The sequence below is a fragment of the Zeus faber genome (genome assembly GCF_960531495.2).
Source record: "Zeus faber genome assembly, chromosome: 4".
Taxonomy (NCBI): Eukaryota; Metazoa; Chordata; class Actinopteri; order Zeiformes; family Zeidae; genus Zeus; species Zeus faber.
The window spans coordinates 17,535,700-17,558,035 of NC_137191.1; the positions used below are offsets into that span (position 1 = coordinate 17,535,700).

The following is a 22,336-nucleotide window of genomic DNA, read 5'->3' on the forward strand; positions in this document are numbered from 1 at the left end:
CAGTTCATACGGAACAGCTCACCGGTACAGCGGGGAAAGACGGAGAAGGAGGGAGGGAGGGAGAGAGTGAGGGAGAGAGGGAGAGCGAGGGTTGGTGGTAGCAGTGGAGATTGGGGGAGGGAGGAAGTGGAGAGGAAGAGCTGTTAAGAGCTTTGGGCGGTTGCTCTGTTGTTGTACCACACAAGTGCATCCAGTCCCTGCAGGACAGGCCTTTAACAGACATGAGGGATGGAGAGCATGAGAGAAGAGAGGAGGAGGAGTGAGAAGGAGGTGGTGCAGGCAGCTGAAGCCGACCAGTCGTGCCAGACGCCTGCTCTAAACAGGGAAGTGATTTATTGTTGGGCTCACTCTTGTGCTTTACTCTTTAAAAAGAGATGGAAATTACATTGTTGAGAATTAGAGGACCCCCTCCACCCCCGATTGTCTTAGAAAACAGACCACAGGCTCTCAAGTGATGTTGGAGCATGTGGAATGTCAAAGTGGTGCAGGAACTCCAGACAATATTCTTGGTTTGGATGAAATAGAGCTGTTTTGTTTGTTTTCTCTTGTTAGTTTTTTTTTTTTTTTTTAATCCTTTTGAAGCCCTGTTGTTGTTTTGGACTTAGATGTTTTTTCTGCCTTGGTTTTAGTCGTTTCTTTGTCTCCCTATTTGAATAAAAAGGCACAGTGCCGAAAGCTTTCTCATTGAAATTGAAGGTAATTCAGTGTAATTTATCAAAGTATTTTCGTGTTGCTAGTGGGGCTTGAAATGGCTCCTGGCCAACACGTTGATCTTTGTCGCCCTTGCTGAAAGTACTCGCCACGGTGCGGTGCAGCAAGATGACCTCACTTCCTGTGTGGGTAGACGAGGGCAGGAGACCTCTCATACTTATACAAACACACACAGCACACTTAAGCACACCCTGACTCTTGTTAGTCTTGCACCAGCCAGGCAAACCTGGCTCTGCTGCTGTGGAAATGCTCCAGACTGCGTGTTCGAGCTGTCACAACCAATGCACAGGTTAATGTGTTTAACTAGCTTACCTACATTGTGCGAGCTTTTCAGGACACAGTTTTATGGTCTAGAGAGATTAAAAGTGCAGCAAGGGTGGGAGGGGGGGTGGCAGACAGAATAGAAGGAGCACAAGGCATTGACAGCTCTCTAGGGAAATAGTATATCACCTCCAAGAGGAATGTGTAAGTGTTTGGCTGCGGGACAAAAATCCAGACAAGTTAAAAACATTGATGTGAAGTCATCTCTGTGAAAGCCATTGTCAGTGCGTTATGAGGTTATTTATGACACTGGAAATGCAGGTGAGTGGCCGACACCAATTCAATCATATACACCGCAGTGAAGGCCCCTGCATTGGCACAATGGTTGCCTTGGCATCCAAGAGTGCATTTAAAGTAGAGACAAGCCCAGGTTCCTTTTGTTGATAAAATAAGGGCATTAAGTCACTTCATATTTGTCCTTGTGATGCTAATGAAATCTGTATATCGCTGGACATTATGTCCTGTGAAGGAGCCCTGGAGCCTAATGTGCCCCAAGACCCTTCGATAAACTGTGGTGGGGGGGTGGCCAAAATAATGAATAGCCTGAATAAGAAAGTAGATGTGAAAAAGATGGACCAGGCCCTAATTGGCTGTGTGTTCCCTCGCCCAGTGAGTGTTTTGCATGTGGGCCCCATTGGTCTAGATTGCCATGTCATTAATCCCTGGTACTCTGCACAGCAGTGGTCAGCGGCAGATGTATTTGCACTTCCTCCAGAAGGTTTTCTAGATTAGCGCAAATCCCCTCCAAAAAACGTTTAAAAACCTCATTTGGCACGCACAGTCACACTTTGTGTTCATGGCTGGCCAAAGACAGCCATTTTCTCCCCTTCTCATTCTCCCTCACTGCTTTTTTCACCTTGTGATTCTCAAAGCTTAGCTTTATGTTGATTTGAACAGGCCAGCATAATTGTTTGGATACTGGGTTCTGCCATTTGCATGTAGCAAGCAGCCACTTTTCCAGTTTCAGTGGTTTGACCTTGTTGTACCGTGCAGCCCGAAATGAGATCATCAGAGGAGTAGACGAGAACCTGACATTGCTCCTCCACCTACCCGTGGCTTTAAGTGATGGTTGTCATAGCAATCATTATGCCACAGTACAGACTCAGAGGGTGAAAGATGGCTTTGAATTCTGCAGCCTTGGGTCATAACCTGGTTATGACAACAGATACACCCATGAAGACACGCTAAAGCACATTGACTACACAAAGCAGACAGCAACATACATGCATCTCACATTTCATAGATTTCTAGTCACAATTGAAAGTTGGCATCATTGAGGCAGTGCGTCTCTTTCTATATCGTGGAAAGCAAAGCAGGTATTGTCGTAACGCTGGGGGGAAGAGCGGTGCGAGGCGAACAATGCCTCTCGTTCCCATCAGCTGCCCTGGCCAGCATTTAACATGGAGATTGGAAACGGAATACGCTCTCCCCCCATCCTCCCTGGACCTGCATGTAAATGAGGTTAGCGGTTAGCATTTCCTGCTGTGCCATAGCAATTCTCTCTCTCTGCCCCTCTCTCTTTCTCCTATTTTTTTTTATAATGGCCTGAAACTGCTTCGTCTTTCCTCGGGAAGGGACCGGGACCAATCCTGATTAGTGTCCCTGTCCTAAGTGACAGGCTAAAATCCGAGCAGGCACTGCCTAGGGTGTCTCTGCCAAACTGTCGTCAACCCACTACCACCATGAAAAAGCCATTTTCTTTTCCCGTCCCAATTCGCAAAATTTCACTTCGTTTCACCTGGTTCATACTTTTCCTTAATCTCTCTTTCTGTCCTTTCTTAGACTCTTCTTAGAAAAATAGAGGTTGCCCTTTTTCTACCTCCCTTGCATATATTTTTAGTTTTTTTTCTTATATGCATGTAATATAGTAAAATACAACGAATGCCTTAAGAAGAGCTACATAGCTTGAAAAATAACATTGTTTTGTGGTGATAACATATGAAATGTAAGGGTGTCCCTGTGTGCAGAGCTATTGGTTTTATCTCTTCATACAAGTCAACCTTTTTTGTTTCTTCCTAATCCCTTCCTCCTTGGGCTTCCTATGTATGTTTTTCTGAAGAGCTTCCAAGTGTCTATTTGGCTGCTGAGCGCTGGACGTACTAGCCTCTATCCCTTCTGCTCTGGTACACCAATCTTACTTGGACACAAAACTTCTTGTGTTTCCCCCAGAAAGGTTGTTAGGCTCAGTGGCGAGTATCTTTTGTTTTTAACGGAGGCCTGGGGCCCGGTGCGCCAAGTGTCTTTTTTTGACAGGGGCCCAGCATAGGTCAGCGACAGACTGATGGCAGAATTAAGGTAGGGCCCTATAGTTAAACAGAGTCACGGATGGGATCGTGGAATTGAGAATTAAAAAAAAAAATAGGGCCCTACATTAAAGGGGACCTATTATGCTTCTTTTCAACAAGTTAATATTGGATCTCTCTGAGGTCCCCAAAACATGTTTTTGATTTTTTTTTTTCTGAAAATACCACCAGATTTAGCTTTCGAGCCATTGTGACGTGCATGTTCCAAAACGGGCTGTTTCCAGTGTGGGTAGCTTTAATTGTAAATGAGCAGCCATGCCTCTTGTTCTGAACCAATGGGGTTTGAGCACAAGTTTTGGGTTCTTTGGAGCTTTACTCCGGGCTCCGTTTTATTTACTCTGTAAACTTTGACTGATTTCACCTTATCAGTACACTAAAATCTGTTTCAAATTTGTCTGTTACAAATTTGAGGTAATAAATAATCAATCCAGCTGCTGAGTCTTCACTCGTATTAGATCTACAAGGCCTCATTTAAAAGTTAGTTCCGACTTTCACAGCGGGACTTGGGGCTTTTTTGTTTCATTCAATTATGGAAACATCGGTAAATAATATGATTACTAAATTGTGTGTTAGTAATACCATCAGATATCCAAATGTATGTGCACAAGCACTGAAAAAAATAGTTTAGGTACTGAAGGTATATATAGTAAAATAATATGATAGGTCCTTAAGTGAGTGCTAAAAGCTGACTGGGGATTTGAAGATATGACTATGTAATGTGTTATAAATATATAGTTATAGTATAGTTCAGTCAAATAGTTATAAATAAGTCATTTATTTAAAATAAATCAACTATAGCAGAGTCTCACAAAGAATCTGACAATGTAGTCTTGGAATGCTCTGTTTTCAACAAAAAAACAAGTTAAACTAAAATAAATTATATTAGAATAAACAATATCAAAGTTTTTACACTACAAAAAACTTCTGAAAAACGACAAAAAAGTCCTGATTGGCTACTGACTCTTAGAGCCTTGGAATGCTGGGCACATTTCAATAATATCAATTAAAATAGTTTTAGTAAAAGTTTTCATTCTACAAAAAACTTGTATTCAAGTGCTGATTGACTTTGCTAGATCAACCAAGAGATCCAAACTGATCACTGTAAGTACAGTAGTTTTTTTTAAATATACACGGTCCGGTGTGGAGAATATACAGAAAAATCTACCTTTTTCCTGTTTTCAAAAGTAGAATAATACTTTCAAAAATCAGAAATTGTGTTTGAAATGCAACGTAGGCTTCTTACTATAATCTAGTAAAGGTTTTAATACTATAAGTACAGTAGTTTGATTACTATGAGTACAGGTCTAGACCCGGTTTAATGTGGTCTCCGTGTACAAAAAAAGGAGTTTGAGCGCACTGAAAAAGTAAAAAAAAATCTGAGGAATTTGAACCCACCATGAAAACAGATGCTGTGAATCGGCTGCTCGCTTCAGCGGTGTGGGAGCGAGGGGGAGGTACGAAACAAGCGTGACGATATGTTGCTATGGTAATGTACAAAGAATAAAATATGTTAAACTAAATAATTTTGTGTCTGTTATTATATTTAACAATTTATACAAGTAATAACCTGGGCTCCAGTGCAGTCACCGGACCAAACCGTGCCATGCGAGACCACCATGTCCAAATCCTCCATCTGCGACAACGACCAAACAACCTCCATGCAATTAATAAATAGAAAAAATAACTTTAATATCAATCCACGGGTTTTTATTTGGTTTGACACTTCAGAGCAAACGGCTTCAACTAGGTCCAGCCCTCAGAGTTATGTGCAGTAGAGTCTACAGATATCGAACGTCATCAACAAATATCTTGTGTTATAAAAATTTTGGTGTTACCAGTAACATCGCTGTTGTCATGAGTTTATAAACCGGTGGGAAAAATTCCTCACTCCGGCATCCCTAACCATTATGTCTGTTTCCAACCGAACCCCCACCCACTGTAACTGTAGTTTAATAAAAAACAATCTTAAAAGTACATTAAAATTTTTTTATAAAAAAAATCCAATGCTTAGGCCCTGCAGGGGGTCAACCTACACTTGGGGGAAACCCTGGTGTCGTAGGGGCTTACTGTTGTCCACTTCCACACTGAAGCTCTTTCAAACTCTCTGTTCGGGAGGAGATTGCTCCTCACCCCCAGACCGTCACTTAATTTTAATTTTGTTTCATTTTAGTTTGTGCAAGCATGGATGTACATTCAGCTCCCCAGGCTGTTGAAAGACCCCTATGCTGTGGCGACGTTTGTCTAGTTTCTATTGCTTCCTTTCGCTATTTCGCTATCTTCGCTGTTTCCAATTGTCAAATGTCACTGATTGTGCCTTTAAGTTTTTATTCCGTGATTAAGAATCAACTGTTCTTAGTGATTGGGTGACACCTTTTGAATAGAGTATATTCTACTGGAATAAAGATATTTATTGGCTTCAAAGTTACATAATTTACACTTTGTTTAAATGTAATTTGCAAGCAAGGCTTTTAGTCCATTTTTTGTTTGAGAAAAAATGTTACTTTTTTAAAAATCTTTTATATGACGATAACAAAAATAAGATGCAAGCATTTAAAACTCATCGAGGTTGCTGCTTATTGTCAATTCTTGTATTATGGAGTAGATTATAATGGTATTGTATTTGTTGTTGTTGTTGGATTTGTTTCTGCTGCAAAGACATAATGGACACACTCCCCCTGCAGCCCTCTTGCTTTGACGGCACATCAGAGATTATGAGCGTGTAGGTTTTTTTAAAATAAGAGATGCTAAAATTGGAAGGGGAAAAAATAAACCGAGGGTTAAAGGGCGCTCCATCTGCAATGAGGAATTTCAGAGGTCTGGGGCTCCAAGTTGTCGCATTCTCTTCCAAGAACACTTCTCCTTCCTTTTTCACCTCTGGCATGCTGCCTAAAATACCCACAAACTAGGGCTGAACAATTAATCGAATTCAAACCCACATCGCAATGTAATAGAACACAATTTTCAAATTGCTAAAAGGCTGCGATTTAAAACAAAACAAAAAAAGAATCTATATTTTTTTTTATGTTACACGATCTAACTCAGTGATACTCAACCTGCGTCTCGCAAGCCACATACGGCATATTTATGACTAGTTGCGGCTCTTTAAAGTGTTATTTAAAATAAAATAAAGCAATTCTAAAAGAGTATTTCAATACATTTTGCCTGGACATTGTCTGCAGTATTCAAAAATTTCCCATTAGACACATCCACCTATGACGGCTTGGAGCGAGAGCGCATCTATAGAGATCTGTTTCCTGGTAGTGATCAATGATCTGTTAACTGAGTGATCAACAGCTCATCACCTGGTTTCCACTGGCAACTTTATTATTAAATATTTGTATTTATTGATATTATTACCGTATATATGTATTAAGTAAACCTGGAGCCACAACTGATCACTCGACCGACTGCTCGCTGTCCAAATCCTCCACCGCCTTCCTCGCTACAGTACAAGCATCACAACAGCCTCCTTGTTATTGACAAATAGAAAGTTTGTTATCAGTTCGCGTTTTTTATTTAGGGCATTTAACTTCATTTAAGTGCCATATTATAGAGAAGTTCAGTAGAGCCTGCTCGTTGCTTTCTCTACGTAATTTCTGGTTTGCCGTCTCCTGTCTACCTGCATATATTGGTACATAATTAGTGTAAAAAAATAAATAATACCTTCGTGGTTGCAATGGTAATAAAAACATGGTCATAATAATATGGTAATGGTAATTTTAATGAATCGCAATTATTGCATACATCATGATTTTCGTTCCTTCATAACATACTATTAGTAGCCTTATTTTTAAATGCATAATGGTTTGATAGAGGAAAGGTTCGTTTTAGACATTTGGCTCATGCAAAATGATTTTTTGTTAATGTGGCTCCTGAGCTGGGAAAGTTAGTAGTAAGTAAGGTAGAGTACCACTGCTTTAGAATGATTTATTGCTTGTGTTGACTGAATACTACTGATTGTACACGATTCTATCATTACCGAAAGGGGGAAGTATTGTATTATGTAATTTAAGTTCAAAATAAGAAAGCTTTGATCATTGAATTTGAAGGCCCAAGAGCCAAGAAACATCGTGCCCCTTTTCAAAAAAGGCCTAGAGGTATAGTATCAAGCCGTTGATTGGAGCATCTAGAACAGCCTTTGAAGTTCAGGAAATGTTATTACTTTACTGTAATGCATCCTTAAAGACTGCATTTGATTATATCACAATATTATGACTGTATTCCAAGATGTAGGGCTCCAGACAAACTTTTTACATTGGTGGCACCTTTGCGCAATTTTTTCATTTAGGTGCACCAGCACATAACTTACGTGCACCCAAAAAATGTTGAGGTCAGGATTAGACTTCTTGGGACCGGGGACAGGGGGGAACGATTACCTCCGGCGATGATGTCGGTGCTGGGCTGGGTCTTTCAGGGCCGGGGACCGGTGTAACCACAGGTGTGAATCTTCTCTGGCCTCATGATTCGATTCGATTACGATTATGCTGTCAACGATTCTCAATGTATCGCATCCCCAATTTTCTATATGCGCACCAAAGCCAGTGCCAGGGAGAGGTTGAATATGATGGTGAACACTGGGGAAGCAGGTTGGCACAGGTCTTCAGAACATATCCAGGGAGGCCGTCCGGCGCAAAACACGGCCCAGTCGATGTCACTCAGCACGTCCTGCAGCGTGGCTTCTGATTGGCCAATCCAGCACCTGCTTTCCCTCGTCACCGGAGCTTCCCGAACATGCTGGAGATAATTAGATTTTGTGTAGGCTGTGACTTCAATCACAATAAAAACTGTTAATTCGAAATTAATTGTAGGGTCCGGGGTTTTTTGTTTTTTTCATGTAGGCCTAATTATTTTTCCATTGCTGAATTGTCCACATCCACATCGCGATGCATCTTTAAATCAATTAATTACCACACCTCTAGGAGTAAAACCACCATAGCATATTTCGTGACGAAAAAATAATCAATAGCTCAAGGGTTGTCCGTCTCTCCCCATTTAAGATGATCCGATACGTATCTAGATACATGAGCTACGATACGATTCAGGGACGATACATTTTAACACGGAACTATTCAGTGCGATCTGATGTTATGCATTACGCATGCAGTCTGATGCAGTTCTTAACATTTGTTTAATGTAGACATTAATTTTCCATTATAAATAAAAATAAGCCATTTCTTTGAAAATGCCATTATTTACCCTCTTTTTTACTCTTTTTTTTTTGTAGAAAATCTGTTTTATTACATCAGTTTATAAAACGAGGCATGACTTGAGGCATCTGCAAGTCATTGCAGACCACAAACACATCGTAACAGTATGTCCGAAGGGGCGGGGGCTGGCTCTTAGGGCTGTCAGGATGGGCAGAACCTGGTTGGGAGGGGGTGGATCATGTAGGAAATGGCATGGCATGGCCTGGGGCGGGGAGGTCCCCAGCTGAGAGGGGGTGTGCCCTGTCAAAGAAGAAGAAGAAGAATCTTTAATTATCACGCAGCACACCACACTACAACACATGCACATGCTTTGGATGGTGGCCGGTGAAATGAGGCCTCTGCATTTAACACATCCTGGCTTGTCCTTCCTCCGGGGGGGCAGCCAGGAGCAGTGGGCAGCATTCGTCGACGTGGTGACGGGGACCTGGTGACGAGTGTCCATCGCTGGTCAGACGGTGATGTGTGCCTGTTTTTGGTGGGGGTCCTTACTGACTTTAGGTGGAGGAAATCCCATGTGAGCACGGGGAGAACATGCAAACTCCACATAGGCTCCTATTTGGGAGTCAACCCGCCCGGAGCACGGTGCCAACAGCGCCCCAGGCGGGAATCGAACCCAGGGCCTTCTTGCTGTGAGGCAGCAGTGCAATGCACTGCACAATGCACACCGTGCCATGTGTGCACACCAAAGGGGGCGTGGTCTATCTCCAGGGGGCGGGGCCCCGCTGGGTGGGGTGATGGCGATGTTCAGATAATCGCCCATCTGGAAATGTTGCGACTGAAGCGTCATTGAGTCGTCTGACACTTTCCTCCTGGACACCATGCTGCCGATGTCCTTCACCCGGTAGATCGGTCTCTTGGGTTCCGGGTAGACAGTGGAGAAGCTGAAGTGCGTATCTTTCTTCTGAGCTTCAGGATAAACTTCCTTCACCAGAGCGATCAGCTCCTTCAAGGTGGCGTCCATCCAAGTGTAAATCTGCAGCCCGCTGGACGGCACATTGCCTCTGGAGAACTCATCGGGCCGGTGGTGCCTCCCACAGCAGCAGCGGACATGTCTTTTCCCGGTCAATCTGCTTCTCCGGCTCCTTCCAGATCTCCCTCTGCGTCACCCTGGACTCCAGCGCCATCACCGCTATTTATCAATATCGTTCAAATGATTATTATTATTATCATCAGTAAAAGTTCAAGTTCTAATTCTCCCACTACCGTCTATCTTCCCCTTCAGACAGGGAGGTGTGTGTGTGTGTGTGTGTGTGTGTGTGTGTGTGTGTGTGTGTGTATATATATATTTGTGTATATGTATGTGTGCCTATACTGTATATATGGGACCCATCGCGTCCTTTAGGGTCATTTTGCGGCTTTCGAGATTTTTATTTTTTTCCGCATCATTTGAAAGTGAAGAATCAGAGCTTCCAAACAAGGTGTCACTTGTGCAAATCAAGCAGATATTTTTAAAGCTATGACTTGTTAATGACAAGGGTGTGGCAAACCGTGCTTCTGAGATAATCACCTCCAAAGTTTAACCCATACCAGGTTCATTCAGCCAGCTCCCAGAATGCAAATGGGTTTGGTGGACAAACAAAGCCTCATGGCTACTTAACATAATGCTGAATGGACCAATCACGAATAGCTCAACAACACACAACTGATTTTGTTTTAAAAAAAGCTTTTATTTTACAGTAAGAATATACATGTTATATAAAAGTGAAATTATTTTGGCGTTTAAAAGTACAGACATCACAGTAAAATGTAGAGTCTATCAATATTATGAGTCTCAGAATATCTGAGAATCTGTCACCAGCCTCAACGGACTTCATCACGCCATCAACTTCTTCCATTGTAACAACGGGCGTATTGTGGGTCTCCTCCGGTGGTTCTTGAAAATATTCAGTTTCATCGTCACATTATGTTTGAAATCCGCTGTTTGAAATGTTCAAGTCGGAAGTAATATCAGATTCAGCATCGCTGTTGTTCTACCCATCGCTGTCGGAGAACTGACTATCATCGTGATAAATGAAGTCCAGTACGTGCTGCTTACACTGACTTGGATCGCACTGGTCAGATTAAGGTCCAAAATATGATTCAGAGCTTCCGCCACCCACTTCGCGTAATCCATAACGATACGGAGAAGAAGGTTTTCACAGACAAGTGAGACCGAAATACCCCCGTGCTGCGCTTTAACCGTCTGTTTACGGAGGGTTTTTCTTCTTCGCCGTTTCATAACAGTCGCTCCATTTGTGTAAGAGTATTATGATTTAAAGGTTGAATTCTATCAAAATGGTTTGACATTGTGACTTCACATCACATGGAATATGGATGAATGATCTTCACCTGCACGGTCGCTTTAAAAGAAACTATCTGCGTCGTTCAGCGCTGTTCAGCGTCTCGGTAAGTCAACTGTGTTTCCCCATGTAATCTAACAGAAAAACTCCACGGCTTAACATTTTTCTACTTTTTATAAATCAAACTTGGTTTTGAAAATACGTTGAGAGATTAAAAAAACACAAAGGAACAGGAATCTGAAAAAAATCTAATTTTCCTTCAAGAAAGGTTTTTTTTGCGTCTTTTGCTGTGGTGTGTCACATATGTGTGTTTATGTATATTAATATATATGATTCTGAGAAAGTAATATATAATATAATGTAATGACCCTGGAGTCGTTGGAGTGTTGTAAATTGTCAGTTATAATGTGTTTTACTGGGGGCGGTTCACAAGTCTCGCGAGAGGGAATGTGTGCACGCGATATGGTGCAGGGGTGTGTGTGGCGAGAAGGAGTCAGAGAGAGAGCGTGGAGAAAGGAGTGTTCGCTTGTTTGGTTGTTGGTTTAACGGTGTCAGTTATGGTCAAAACAGTAGCTTGGAAGATAACAATAAACCTCAGTGTGTAATAGTAACCGTGTGGCTTCTTCCGGCGTCTAGAAGCTCTGAACGCCACGTTTAGATGCAGCGCAGGGTTCAGGCTGAACAACTTTTTTCTGTTTTTATTTTAGATCTATTTATTTTCGTTAGTTTCTACTTGTATGAAACCAACATTTTGAACCCAACTGAGGGAGTGTACCGCTCCGCCTTAAATCAGGACGGTGGATTGCCTACTGGAGAGGGAGCGACCTCCAGTCCATTGTGCGTCCCGTTCCCTGTGTCCAAACAAAACAAATTTTTATTATTTTGAAAGTAACATGACTTGTAATTTTAGATCAGTGAGTCTTCCGCAGCACCTTAGTTGACACTAAAGAAGAATAAGCAGCAAAGCTTCAGTCAACTGATTGGTTGCTTTAGAATCGGCTTCAGGGGTCAGTGTATCGATGTAGTTGCATCTTGAACGTTAGAAGAGGTTTCCGATTGGTATCTGTGAATCGTAATAGTTTTCTTCATTTTGAAATAGGCTCTGTTTTAAGGTTGTGATGTCGCTCACTATTTCTCTCGTTCACGCGCAAGGAATGTCGCAGGAATGAACTGAGACGATATCTAGTCTCATATCACAATATTGATATAATTGATATATTGTATATTGTCCAGCCCGCCATCCCAGCATGTCATAGTTAATCCACGTCATGAAATGGGTTACAGGATGGATACGATTAAGGTATCTTCTCTGTGTTATATTAGCCCAGAGATGAAGCAAATGAAAACTACCACACTGTGTCGTATACTGTATGTACAGAGGGGTATAGTCTGCCACATCCATTTGGATATATTGTGAGTATCGATACTTTTTACCCCACTGTATTCCATGCCAGAGAGAGCAGTCGCGGATTGATGGAGCAAGAGCATACTGGGTGCGAAGAGAAGAGCGAGAGGAGTGAGTGATCACAAAAAGGAAGGGGGAAGAAATCCTGAGCTGACATGTCCCAATTAATGGAATTACCTTCTTCCTTGGGAGAACTGTTAGTCATTTGCAGAGACGTGAGCCCGCCAGTGGAGCGTCTCTCCCACCATATTGTCCACTGAGCACTAATAAGGCAGCCCTGACCGCTGGGCGCGCTCATTAGCATAGCCCGCGGCCGTGGCAACCCCCGCCAGGGCCCAGCCGGACACTTAATTACTGCCGCAGCTCCTTGTCTACCACATCCACACTCAAAGCCTTCCTATCTGCCCTCCACCTACCCCTGGGGGTACCTTAGCTTTACTATCAGTATACTGCACTAGTCTTAAATGTTTTGACAGGTTTTATGGTTTTGCGGTTTGCAGTGTTCAGTGATTCCTTGACCCGTAGCACCTCTGCTGCTTGTCACTAAACATTACTTTCTGTTGGGACTTGTTCTTTCTCTCTGTGTCTCCCTTTCCCTCTTGTTGCTATTTCAGCTGATTGGCATGACTCCTTTTGACATCGGTACAGTATTGATGCGCCCAGCCTTAATCGGCTAATGGTCTCTCTCTTTCCTGTCCAACTTAAGCAGCCCCTCCCTCCTCTATCCATCCTGTACTTTACATTTGTCTCTCTCGCTCTCTGTCTCTCTCTCTCTCGTTCTCGCTCTAGCTCTCTTTCTCTTGCTCTCTCTCTCTCTCTCTCTCTCTCTCTCTCTCTGTATTGATTTATTTATTTATTGCTTTGTTCATTTATTTTTCTTCCAGCTTTTCATGCGTGTAACACTGGAATTAGTAGATACCACATGTGCTAAAAAAAAGGTTATATTGTTTAACTCAAACTCTCCCCCTCTCTCTACCTCTACCTCTCTCCTTCTACCCTGCTCAGGCCTTGGGGTCAGCGAGGCCAATTTTCATGCCTGACTGAGTCACAGAATAGCTGTGTTTGTGTGTGAATATGTTGGTCTGCGGCCTCACGCAAGTCATGTGGTGGGTGACCTGCAGAACAACCTTTACTCCAGTCCCAGGCTCTTCTCCCCCTACTCTAACTCTCACCCCTCCCCTCATGCAGGATCATTGTGTGACAAGGCTGGCTGAAATCTGGCTGACCTCCATATTGAACCCAACAAAACACTCACATGTTTGTGCCTAAGCCTTGTGCATGTGGGTGAATATGCATGCACACACACACACACACACACACACACACACACCACTGTGCACGAGAAAAGCTCGGGCCAAAATAATCCTGCCAAGTTCACAAATGGAAATTGTTGACAGCACTGCATGAAGAAACGGTCGGCAAATTTGCTACCTGTTACGTCCAACTGTTCTAGCTGTCGTTTTCAACAATTCAACATGTGGATCTTGTTTTGCCTTCATATGTTAAAGTTTAGAGTACCTTTTGGCATTTCTACCAGCTATTAGTATGATGATTTTGCAGTACACTGCAGACAAAGGACTTGATGAAAACGATCTGCCGGCAAACATTAAACACACTTTCAACGTGAATTAGCGGCGCTACACTTAGGAAATGACCCAGAAAATTCTGATCAACTGTAACGTAACCAACCATGTGATATTCGGACCAATTGCACCGGTCTGAGAACTGGTGAGCAGTTGACACTGGGGGTTTGCACATACTGCTGAATGCAAACTGAAAACCTTCCTATTTTGTTTAAAGATCTGTTGCGTCATTAAAGCATTCGGGCCTCTGATTCTAGCTCACCTTAAATTGCACAGGCTGTCACTTCTTGCAATCTGGGCTGCCATTGTTTGATTGCCTTCTCTTCTTCTTTTAATGTAGCAGCGCTATATGTCTGTATGTGTGTCCTGAGAATCCCCTGTCGCTGCACCATTGAATCACCCGCGTGCGAGAGATAACTGATCCGGACTGCTGAGCACCCTGCAGCTGTTTGTCTCAACATGCAAGTCATCCCCGCCATTACACTGCTAAATGGTTCCCTTTCAGTGGCAGACGCTTTCTGCCTCGGCCCCCGTCTCCCTGCTTCCATCACTGGAGGGGGCTGCAGTTGCTGTTGCCTCGCCAGCCACTGTATCGAAGGCACAGCAGCCATATGTGTCAAATGGAGAAAAAAAGAGGACTGCAGGGAGGGTGGAAGTAAAGGATGGGGGGGTGGGATTTTAGGTTGCTTCTAATCATATTCTCGCCTCACATATTTGTAGATAAACGTGTGTGCATATGTTTCTGCCTGTGTGTATGGAGGGCACACAGCAGTGGTCATGGGTGGGGAGCTCAGACGAAGCCCCCCCGGAGGGGAGCTCCGGCCAGAGAGCGTGACCTTGGGAAATGCCACCCCGCCCACGGGGGTGGCCAGCCTGTGTCACACAAAGTCGTGGCAGCGGGGCACATCGGCGCACTGTAGCATTCCTCCAGCAGCCGAGCGGTGTAGTGTTGCACTCAGCTGCCCCCCCCCCCCCCCCAAGGTTTACGAATGAACCCAAGAAGCCGGAGAGTTCAGCCTTGGAGCCGAGACCTCGGGTCAGCAATCTAGCCATTTCCCTCTAACCACATTACTGCCATTAGTGGCTGTTGCTGTTTTTCGCATGTCACATGGTAACGGGTCAAGCCCTAAATGACTCAACCACTCATTCCCTTCTCTCCCTCTTTCGATACTCAGGTGATAAAGAAGAGCACTTAATTGCCGTGTCAAAATCAGTCCAATTATCTCTTGTTTTATGCACCCCCAGTGGCAACAAAGCTTTTGAAAGAAATGAGAAGGGCGATGCATGTCATTTACATATGTGCACCACTTGATGAACAACAGAATGGATTGCATAACTCATAGCGCATCCATTTGACATTTTGTTCAAAATGTATATGGTTCTTGAACTCATAAGGTGTGCTTGAGTTTGTGCGATGTGACAGAGTGGATGAGGTTGCTGGTCAGTGTGAGGTCCTTGTTTGATATCGGGTAGAGCAGGAGAGTGGCCGTCAGATAGTGCTGTAGTTGTGTGGTCACCTTTTGGGCCGCGGTCAGATGTGAGCCAACTCTAATGATCCCAACAGGTCGTTAGTGCTTGGGTTGCTTGGCAACCACGTTGCCATTGCCTGTAAACAGACAGCAGCCCACCAGGCTTCTGTCAGGGTCACCAGGGTGAAAAAGCCTTGGTGTGTTAGTATGAGGAACAGGGTGCGAGAGAGGGATTTTATGTAATTATTTTATTGCTTAGCAGTTTGGAGGCTGTTTGGAGTGCCCTGTTTGTCCTGGAAATATTATCCAGTCGGTATGCATAGAATTGTTTGGCTAAGGTTGCGTACAGTTACCCAGAGGAAAGAAAAAACACAGCTTTGACATTTTCTGTTGCCAAGGCTTGCTACTTCTGACATATTCTTATGGAGGTTTGTTAATATGTATCAGGAATATTCACTTTTCTTTGTTCGCCCTTGTCTGGCAAGCTGTAATGTTTTGCTTATGAATATTGATACATGAAGTGTATATTAATGACCCTCGGTGACCTTAACCCTATCCTTATTGGCTCCCTGGTGGTATCTGCAGGCTCATGAATATTAATCTAGTTCTGTAACCTCCATTACCCTAATCTTTGCTGTCTAGCCTCCCAGAAGGACCCGTTGTCATGGTAACCCCATTACTAGCCTTCTCTTGACTAAGGGTGGGAAAAAACATGGTTAAAAAGTACTGAAAAATCTATCCATCTATCCTGTTTTAGCATCTCGGTTGAGCGCGGGGAGAAAGAAATGTCAGTGTGTGAGAATTTGAATTTGCATCGCAACTCTTCACCGTCATCTGCTTGTTGTTACTGCTACTGTGATTGTTGTCCATTGGGCAGCTTTAAATGGGTCATTTGTTTTGGGTTGTGCTGGTAATTGAGAGTGCTTAGTGTCGATAATGAACTGTTCAAGTAAGTTCTAGTTTTGCTTGCTCACACTATTTCTGCCACATGACAGTTGGTGAATCTGAGATGCTATAGGCCATATAGCACCGTTCATATGTTCGCTGTTAGCCCTCGGGTTAAGGTGACCTAATTTCCAAAACGTTACCAAATAGGTGCCTGATGTTTTATAATAAACAATCTCTGTCGTGCTTGCTGAAAGTTGATCCCTTGTATAAGAGCAATGCTTTGATGACCTTGAACACATAAGATTCAGAACCCCAAAGCATGGTCAGCGTCTCCGTATCAACACGGCTTGTGTCTTTATTGCAATTATTCGCAACCTTTTCCATATCTAGGACCCTTAATAAGTGTTTGGCCATGGAAGCCATTTGATTCGATTTTTTTCTCTGGGACCCCAATCTGAAAAGATTTTTATTGTTAGATATGATTTATGCCAAACTTCATCCATACCTGTATCCATAACAGTGGAACAATGAAATGTGAAATAATGGTGCAGTTTAGCTATAAACCATATGGCTGGTTACTCCTGGAACCTCTTGAAGGACCTCATGTTCAGAACCACTGCTTTTTTGCTTCTCTTAAAGTGAATTTTGTGTGCACCTTTCTCCTCTCCCAGATGTGGACAGCAACGAGGAAGGAGGACCTGATGGCGGTCCTGTGGAAGAGGAAAGCTGGTTTGGAAACGCCTCGGACACCCGCTCAGAGTCTTCGTCCTATGGAGACGGGCAAGACGAGCTCCTCCTGCCACGGGGCTCCTCTCCTGACGACCGGGCTGGCACCACCGCTGGCTCCGGTGACCACGACACCTCTGGGGGCGAGAGCTCACTGGGCTGCCCCACACCTGTCCACCGTGCCTCCCTGGAGCTCCTCGGGCTGGACGGAGGCGCTTTCTCGGCCCAAGACACTCTGTCCTCAGTGGTGTCGTCTCTGTATGGGGAGGGAGCATCTCAGGCCCTGGGGAAACCCCTAAGCAGCAACCTGCGGCGCCTCCTGGAAGCTGGTTCTCTGAAGCTCGACGCAGGTGAGCTTCTGGGGCGTTCGGCCAGGGGAGGGGCTGGAGGAGAGTCCCCTCCCATTTGTCTGGCCCCACCCTTAACCCTCTCGCCATCTTCCCACCATGCCCAGCAGCTTAGCGCTCTGGCCCGGAAACTGGCCAGCACCAACAACAGCGGTTCAGCCTCAGCCTCACCAGCCTCCTTGGCACCCTCAGTCACCACCATAAAGCAAGAGCCCCATGACCCTTTCTCCTCCGTTACCCCCAGCAACGGCAGCGGCTTTGTATGGGTGGGAGTGGCAGACAAGTGGCCGCCGGCAGGGGGCTCGGCACCCACGGGCTCCAGCCTGTCTCCAGACTCTGCCATCCAGAAGCTAAAAGCAGCAGCAAATGCTGTTCTTCAAGACAAGAACGCAGTGGCCTCCTCCTTGTCCTCTTCTTCGTCCTCTTCTTCTACCTCTGCCTCCTCCACAGTGCCCAGCCTTGGGGGAGGAGGAAGAGGGGAAGACGTGGTGCGCTTTGATGCCTTTACCTCCCCGTTCAGCCCGCAGTCTGCTAGCTCCACCCTGGCAGCGCTCTCCAAGAAAGTCAGCGAGCGGAGCCAGACCTCGACGGCGGGCAGCAACGCTACCGACCACCAGGCCTCGGCTAGCTCCTTTCTGTCTCTGGTCGCCATGACCTCCTCTGCTGCCTTGCTCAAAGAGGTGGCAGCCAGGGCTGCTGGGAATCTGTTGACAGAGAAGGAGGGTTCCCCGCTGGCCAATGCCGGGGGTCTCCAAGAGGACGTGAAACCCCTTCTAGACAGGAACCAGAAGCCCCCTACGCCCACGACACCTACCCAAGGCCTAGACCTGCTGCTACCCTCCACACCCAAGGGAAGGGCAAAACCCAGCAGCCAAGCAGGTAACCTGATTTGCATAACATCCAGCTGCTCCAGATAAATGGCATCATCAATACTTACGGGGCTCTATTTTCAGTTATGCCTTTAATGACAAACGGGTTGCATTAGGACAAAAAGACTATTTCAGGCATTGACAGTTTGAAAGATGTGTTTTTGTTTAGTGAGGCGGATAAAGAGATCATTTAGACATGGTAAATTGTTGCCATTAAATAAACACACAATTCAACCACTAAAGCTAAAACCAGCTTATTATAATAACATTAAAGGCTCTTTAATGCTGGAAAGCTGGAATGTTTAAAAGTATTGCAGAAACATGTTTTAAACATAATTTTTCACCCTATTTTTTGAATGAGACCATATTATACTTCTTCATTCAGTATTAAGATGATAAAAACTCATATTTGGGTATTTAATAACTCAATAGCTTGCTTAAAAGCAATGCGATCAACAAATATGATTTTTAAGGACCGCATTTAGAGAATAAATGCCTCTCAGTTATCTCCCAACTAGCAGAGTCCTGCATGTACGCAACATGTTTATTGCAGTAATTTGATGGCTTTGTTCTCACCTCAGTGACGCTGAAACAGTGAGTAGTGCAGCCTCAGTGTAGAAAAAGAGAGAGAGAGTCGTGGCTGGCTTTGGAGTCTGGGAAAAGGTCTGTAGGCTCGACGGGGGGTTCCGACTGAGACCTCACCGCCTTCCCAGACCAGCTCGTTTGCGCTCGGATGTGCACCCTGCCAAAGGGGGCTGTCAGTGTGTGCACGGCACAGTGGGGAGCCCTGGAGTCCATATCCATCTCAGCAGCCTCCTCTTGGCTTTAGCCCCCACCAACCAGAGCCCTCTGCACTGATCAGCACAGCAGACTTCAGGCCAAGCACAACCCCATCAGACTTTCCACTGACACAGACGTACACACACACACACACACACACACACACACACACACACACACACACACACACACACACACACACACACACACACACACACACACACATATCCAGGCACATACATGCACACACATGCACTCACACACACTCTATTTACTCTCTCTATTTACTCTCTCTCTCTCTCTCTCTCTCTATCCCTCTCTCTCTCTTTCTCTCTCTCTCTCTCTCCCTCTTATTCTCATTCTCACTCACTGTAACTCATAAATGGCCGTGCAGTACACCATAAAGTGTGCACTCAGACATGGATGTATAACTCAAACAGGACTGCACAAAGAGATCTCACTCTTATAAAGAGAGAGAGAGAGAGAGAGAGAGAGAGAGAGAGAAAGAGAGAGAGATGGAGGACTGAGAATAAGCAGTCTATAGGGAGAGCAGAATGTTTTCAGGGAGATGGATGGCCACTTTTGAGGGATTGTGTCGTAACCCCGCCAAATCTAAAATGGCTGGATCAAATTGACTTCAGACAGATGAGGCAATCGATGTAATATTCTGTGATCTGCATGCTAAAAAGGGGGACTGCTCTAACCCGCAAACCGTCAAGGTCGAGCGGCGCTGTAAAAATGCAGGTAGTTGTTTGGTCGCCAGACTGAAAAATGTGACCTTGATTATTGACTGTCATGTCTTGTTTTATTGTGCTCCCCTGCCAGTCCCGTTGTAAAACACTATTGCACTCTTAGGTAGTGCACTTTGCATATATATGTGACACACTCCTCTTCTAAAAAAAAGAAAAAAAAAGAAAAATTATGTCGATAACATGAAATACTCTCATGTAAATTAGCCAGTGGAAGACAATAAGCGCCCACCCCCCACATAACTGTTGGGCAGCTCTCCATCTCCTCATCCTACAGCGAGTAAGCCAAAGTCAGTTGAGAGCAGTGATCTCGTCCTCACTTGGAGAGATCGGGCCGCAGATGGCAGTTTATTGTTGCAAATAGGCAGTCTCGAGGTTTTACACCTCAGGTCAATGAATGGCTGAGCGCAGTAATTTCACCAAACACTGATTACCAGATGTTTTTCAAGGAACAGCACTGGAATACTTATGAAGCTATTCTGACAGGCCCTTGTAGAATTTGTAATGCAATCATGCCTCTTTCTAATAAGACCAATTAAACGGTAATGGATGCCGGATATGAAGCCAACAACAATAATCGAGATACTAAAACCTGCTTGAAATTTTATTTCCATTGTTCCGTTGCTTCCGGCTGGCATTTTCCTCTGCTAGATTTCACCATTAGGTGTGTAGAAATCATCTCTGAATCATCTGAGTGGAGTCTGATCCGAACCTTTAGGCATAGACCCTACGGTATGACTGGTAAAAGAGATTAGAAGTATAATTTGCCCTTTCCCATTGTCACACTTTTTCAAAGACTATGGCTTAGCTGTAGTGTCAAGAGTTTTTAATGACACACTGAAAGCTCAACTATTGTTATGACATTTACTTAATAAAACACAAATTTTACAGCATAAAAACACTAAATAAGCGATTCCCTTTTATAAATGGTAACTGTTCCTTGTGGTCTCCCGAAGGTTCTCCTGAAGACATTGGCAAGCCATTCCAGTGTCCTGTGTGTGGACTCGTCATCAAACGCAAGAGTTACTGGAAGAGACACATGGTCATCCACACAGGCTTGAAAAGCCACCAGTGTCCCCTGTGTCCCTTCCGTTGTGCTCGCAAAGACAATCTCAAGTCTCACATGAAGGTGAGATGTTTCATTTTTAACCTTTGACACCAATCACCCGCCCAGTAAACCACACACACACACACACACACACACAGTCAGCCCTTGGGATGTAACTCTGTGTTACAACAAAATGATATGCTTGCATACAAAAGTAAGGCTGTACGATATGTCCATATAATATCGATATTGTGTGCGTATTTTGTTATCCTAATATTGCAAATTAGTTAAATGTTAGCTGTTCTAATCAATGCCTGGTTCCCATTACTGATGACTGTCTAATCTCATATTGTCTTATAAGAGCACCCATAGTCATCCCCCAAATTATCATCATAAAATGATCAATCATCGACAAGTAGGGTTGTGCATCTCCCCCTTATAAGACGATCCGATACATATCTAGATACAGTACATGAGCTACGGTACCATTCAGGGACGATACATTTTAATATGCAACGTTTCCGTGCGATACGATTTGATGCGATGTGCATATGCAAACTAATGCAGTTCTTTAGACATTTCTTTTCCATTATAAATTGATATAAGCCAATTCTATGAATGTGCCATTGCTTACCTTGAAATAGATATATTTCATAAAAGACCAGGGAATCCCAAGTGTTTTTGTTACTTTATGGCATTTAGATATTATAATATCGAATATATAATATATATATATAAATATATATGATTCTGATATAGTAATATATATTATAATGTAATGACCCTGGATGCGTTGGAGTGTTGTCAGTTATAATGTGTTTTACACCCACATTCCCTCTCGCGGGTTCACAGTCTCGCGAGAGGGAATGTGTGCATGCGATCTGGTGCGGTGGTGTGTGTGGCGAGACGGAGTCAGAGAGAGAGCGTGGAGGAGGAAGTGTTCGCTTGTTTGGTCGTCGGTTTAACAGCGTCGGTTATGGTCAAAACAGTAGCTTGAAAGATAACAATAAACCTCAGTGTGTAATAGCAACCGTGTGGCTTCTTCCGGCGTCTAGAAGGTTACAATATCATCACCACTTGAAGCTCTGAACGCCACGTTAAGATGCAGCGCAGGGTTCAGGCTGAACAGGGATTTAGGGAAATTTAGATTTATTTAGTTTCCTTCCAAAAATGTAAACCTAACCCAGAGAACTAGAGCGAAGTTTTTCCTTCTCCTCCAGACAGCGCTGCGTCATACACGGTTTTCCTGTGTTTTTATTTTAGATCTATTTATTTTCGTTAGTTTCTACTTGTATGAAACCAACATTTTAAACCCAACTGCGGAGTGTCCCGCTCCGCCTTAAATCAGGACGGTGGATTGCCTACTGGAGAGGGAGCGATCTCCAGTCCATTGTGGGTCCCGTTCCCTGTCTCCAAACAAAACAAATAATTATTATTTTGAGGTAACATGACCTGTAATTTTAGAGTCAACCGACTGGTAACTTTAGAATCGGGCCATCAACCGGTTCGTAGTACATTTAGATCGATTCAGAGGTCCGCATATCAATGTTGTAGCATCTTTAATGTTAAAACTGGTTACTGATTTGTTTCGGTGAATCGTTACACCCTTATCAATAAGTATTTGTATTTGTGTTAAAAGTAACCTCCAATA

The 22,336-nt window shown here is 44.0% G+C and overlaps 1 protein-coding gene and 1 pseudogene across 2 annotated transcripts in view; one reads left to right on the plus strand and one right to left on the minus strand.

Moving 5' to 3' along the window:
- znf827 (zinc finger protein 827) overlaps positions 1-22,336 on the plus strand; it is a gene marked incomplete at its 3' end in the record, with an annotated part of 76,158 nt that overhangs the window by 9,913 nt on the left and 43,909 nt on the right. The window contains exons 2-3 of the mRNA XM_079998959.1: positions 16,838-18,118; positions 20,594-20,766. Of these exons, the coding sequence (XP_079855085.1) occupies positions 16,838-18,118; positions 20,594-20,766 (1,454 nt within the window). The remainder of the gene's footprint in view (positions 1-16,837; positions 18,119-20,593; positions 20,767-22,336) is intronic.
- On the minus strand, positions 7,857-9,666 carry LOC307228995 (histone deacetylase complex subunit SAP18-like; annotated as a pseudogene). Its single transcript has 3 exons — positions 9,224-9,666; positions 8,700-8,782; positions 7,857-8,069 (listed from the first exon to the last, which is right to left on the minus strand). The product of its transcript is annotated as a histone deacetylase complex subunit SAP18-like (transcript).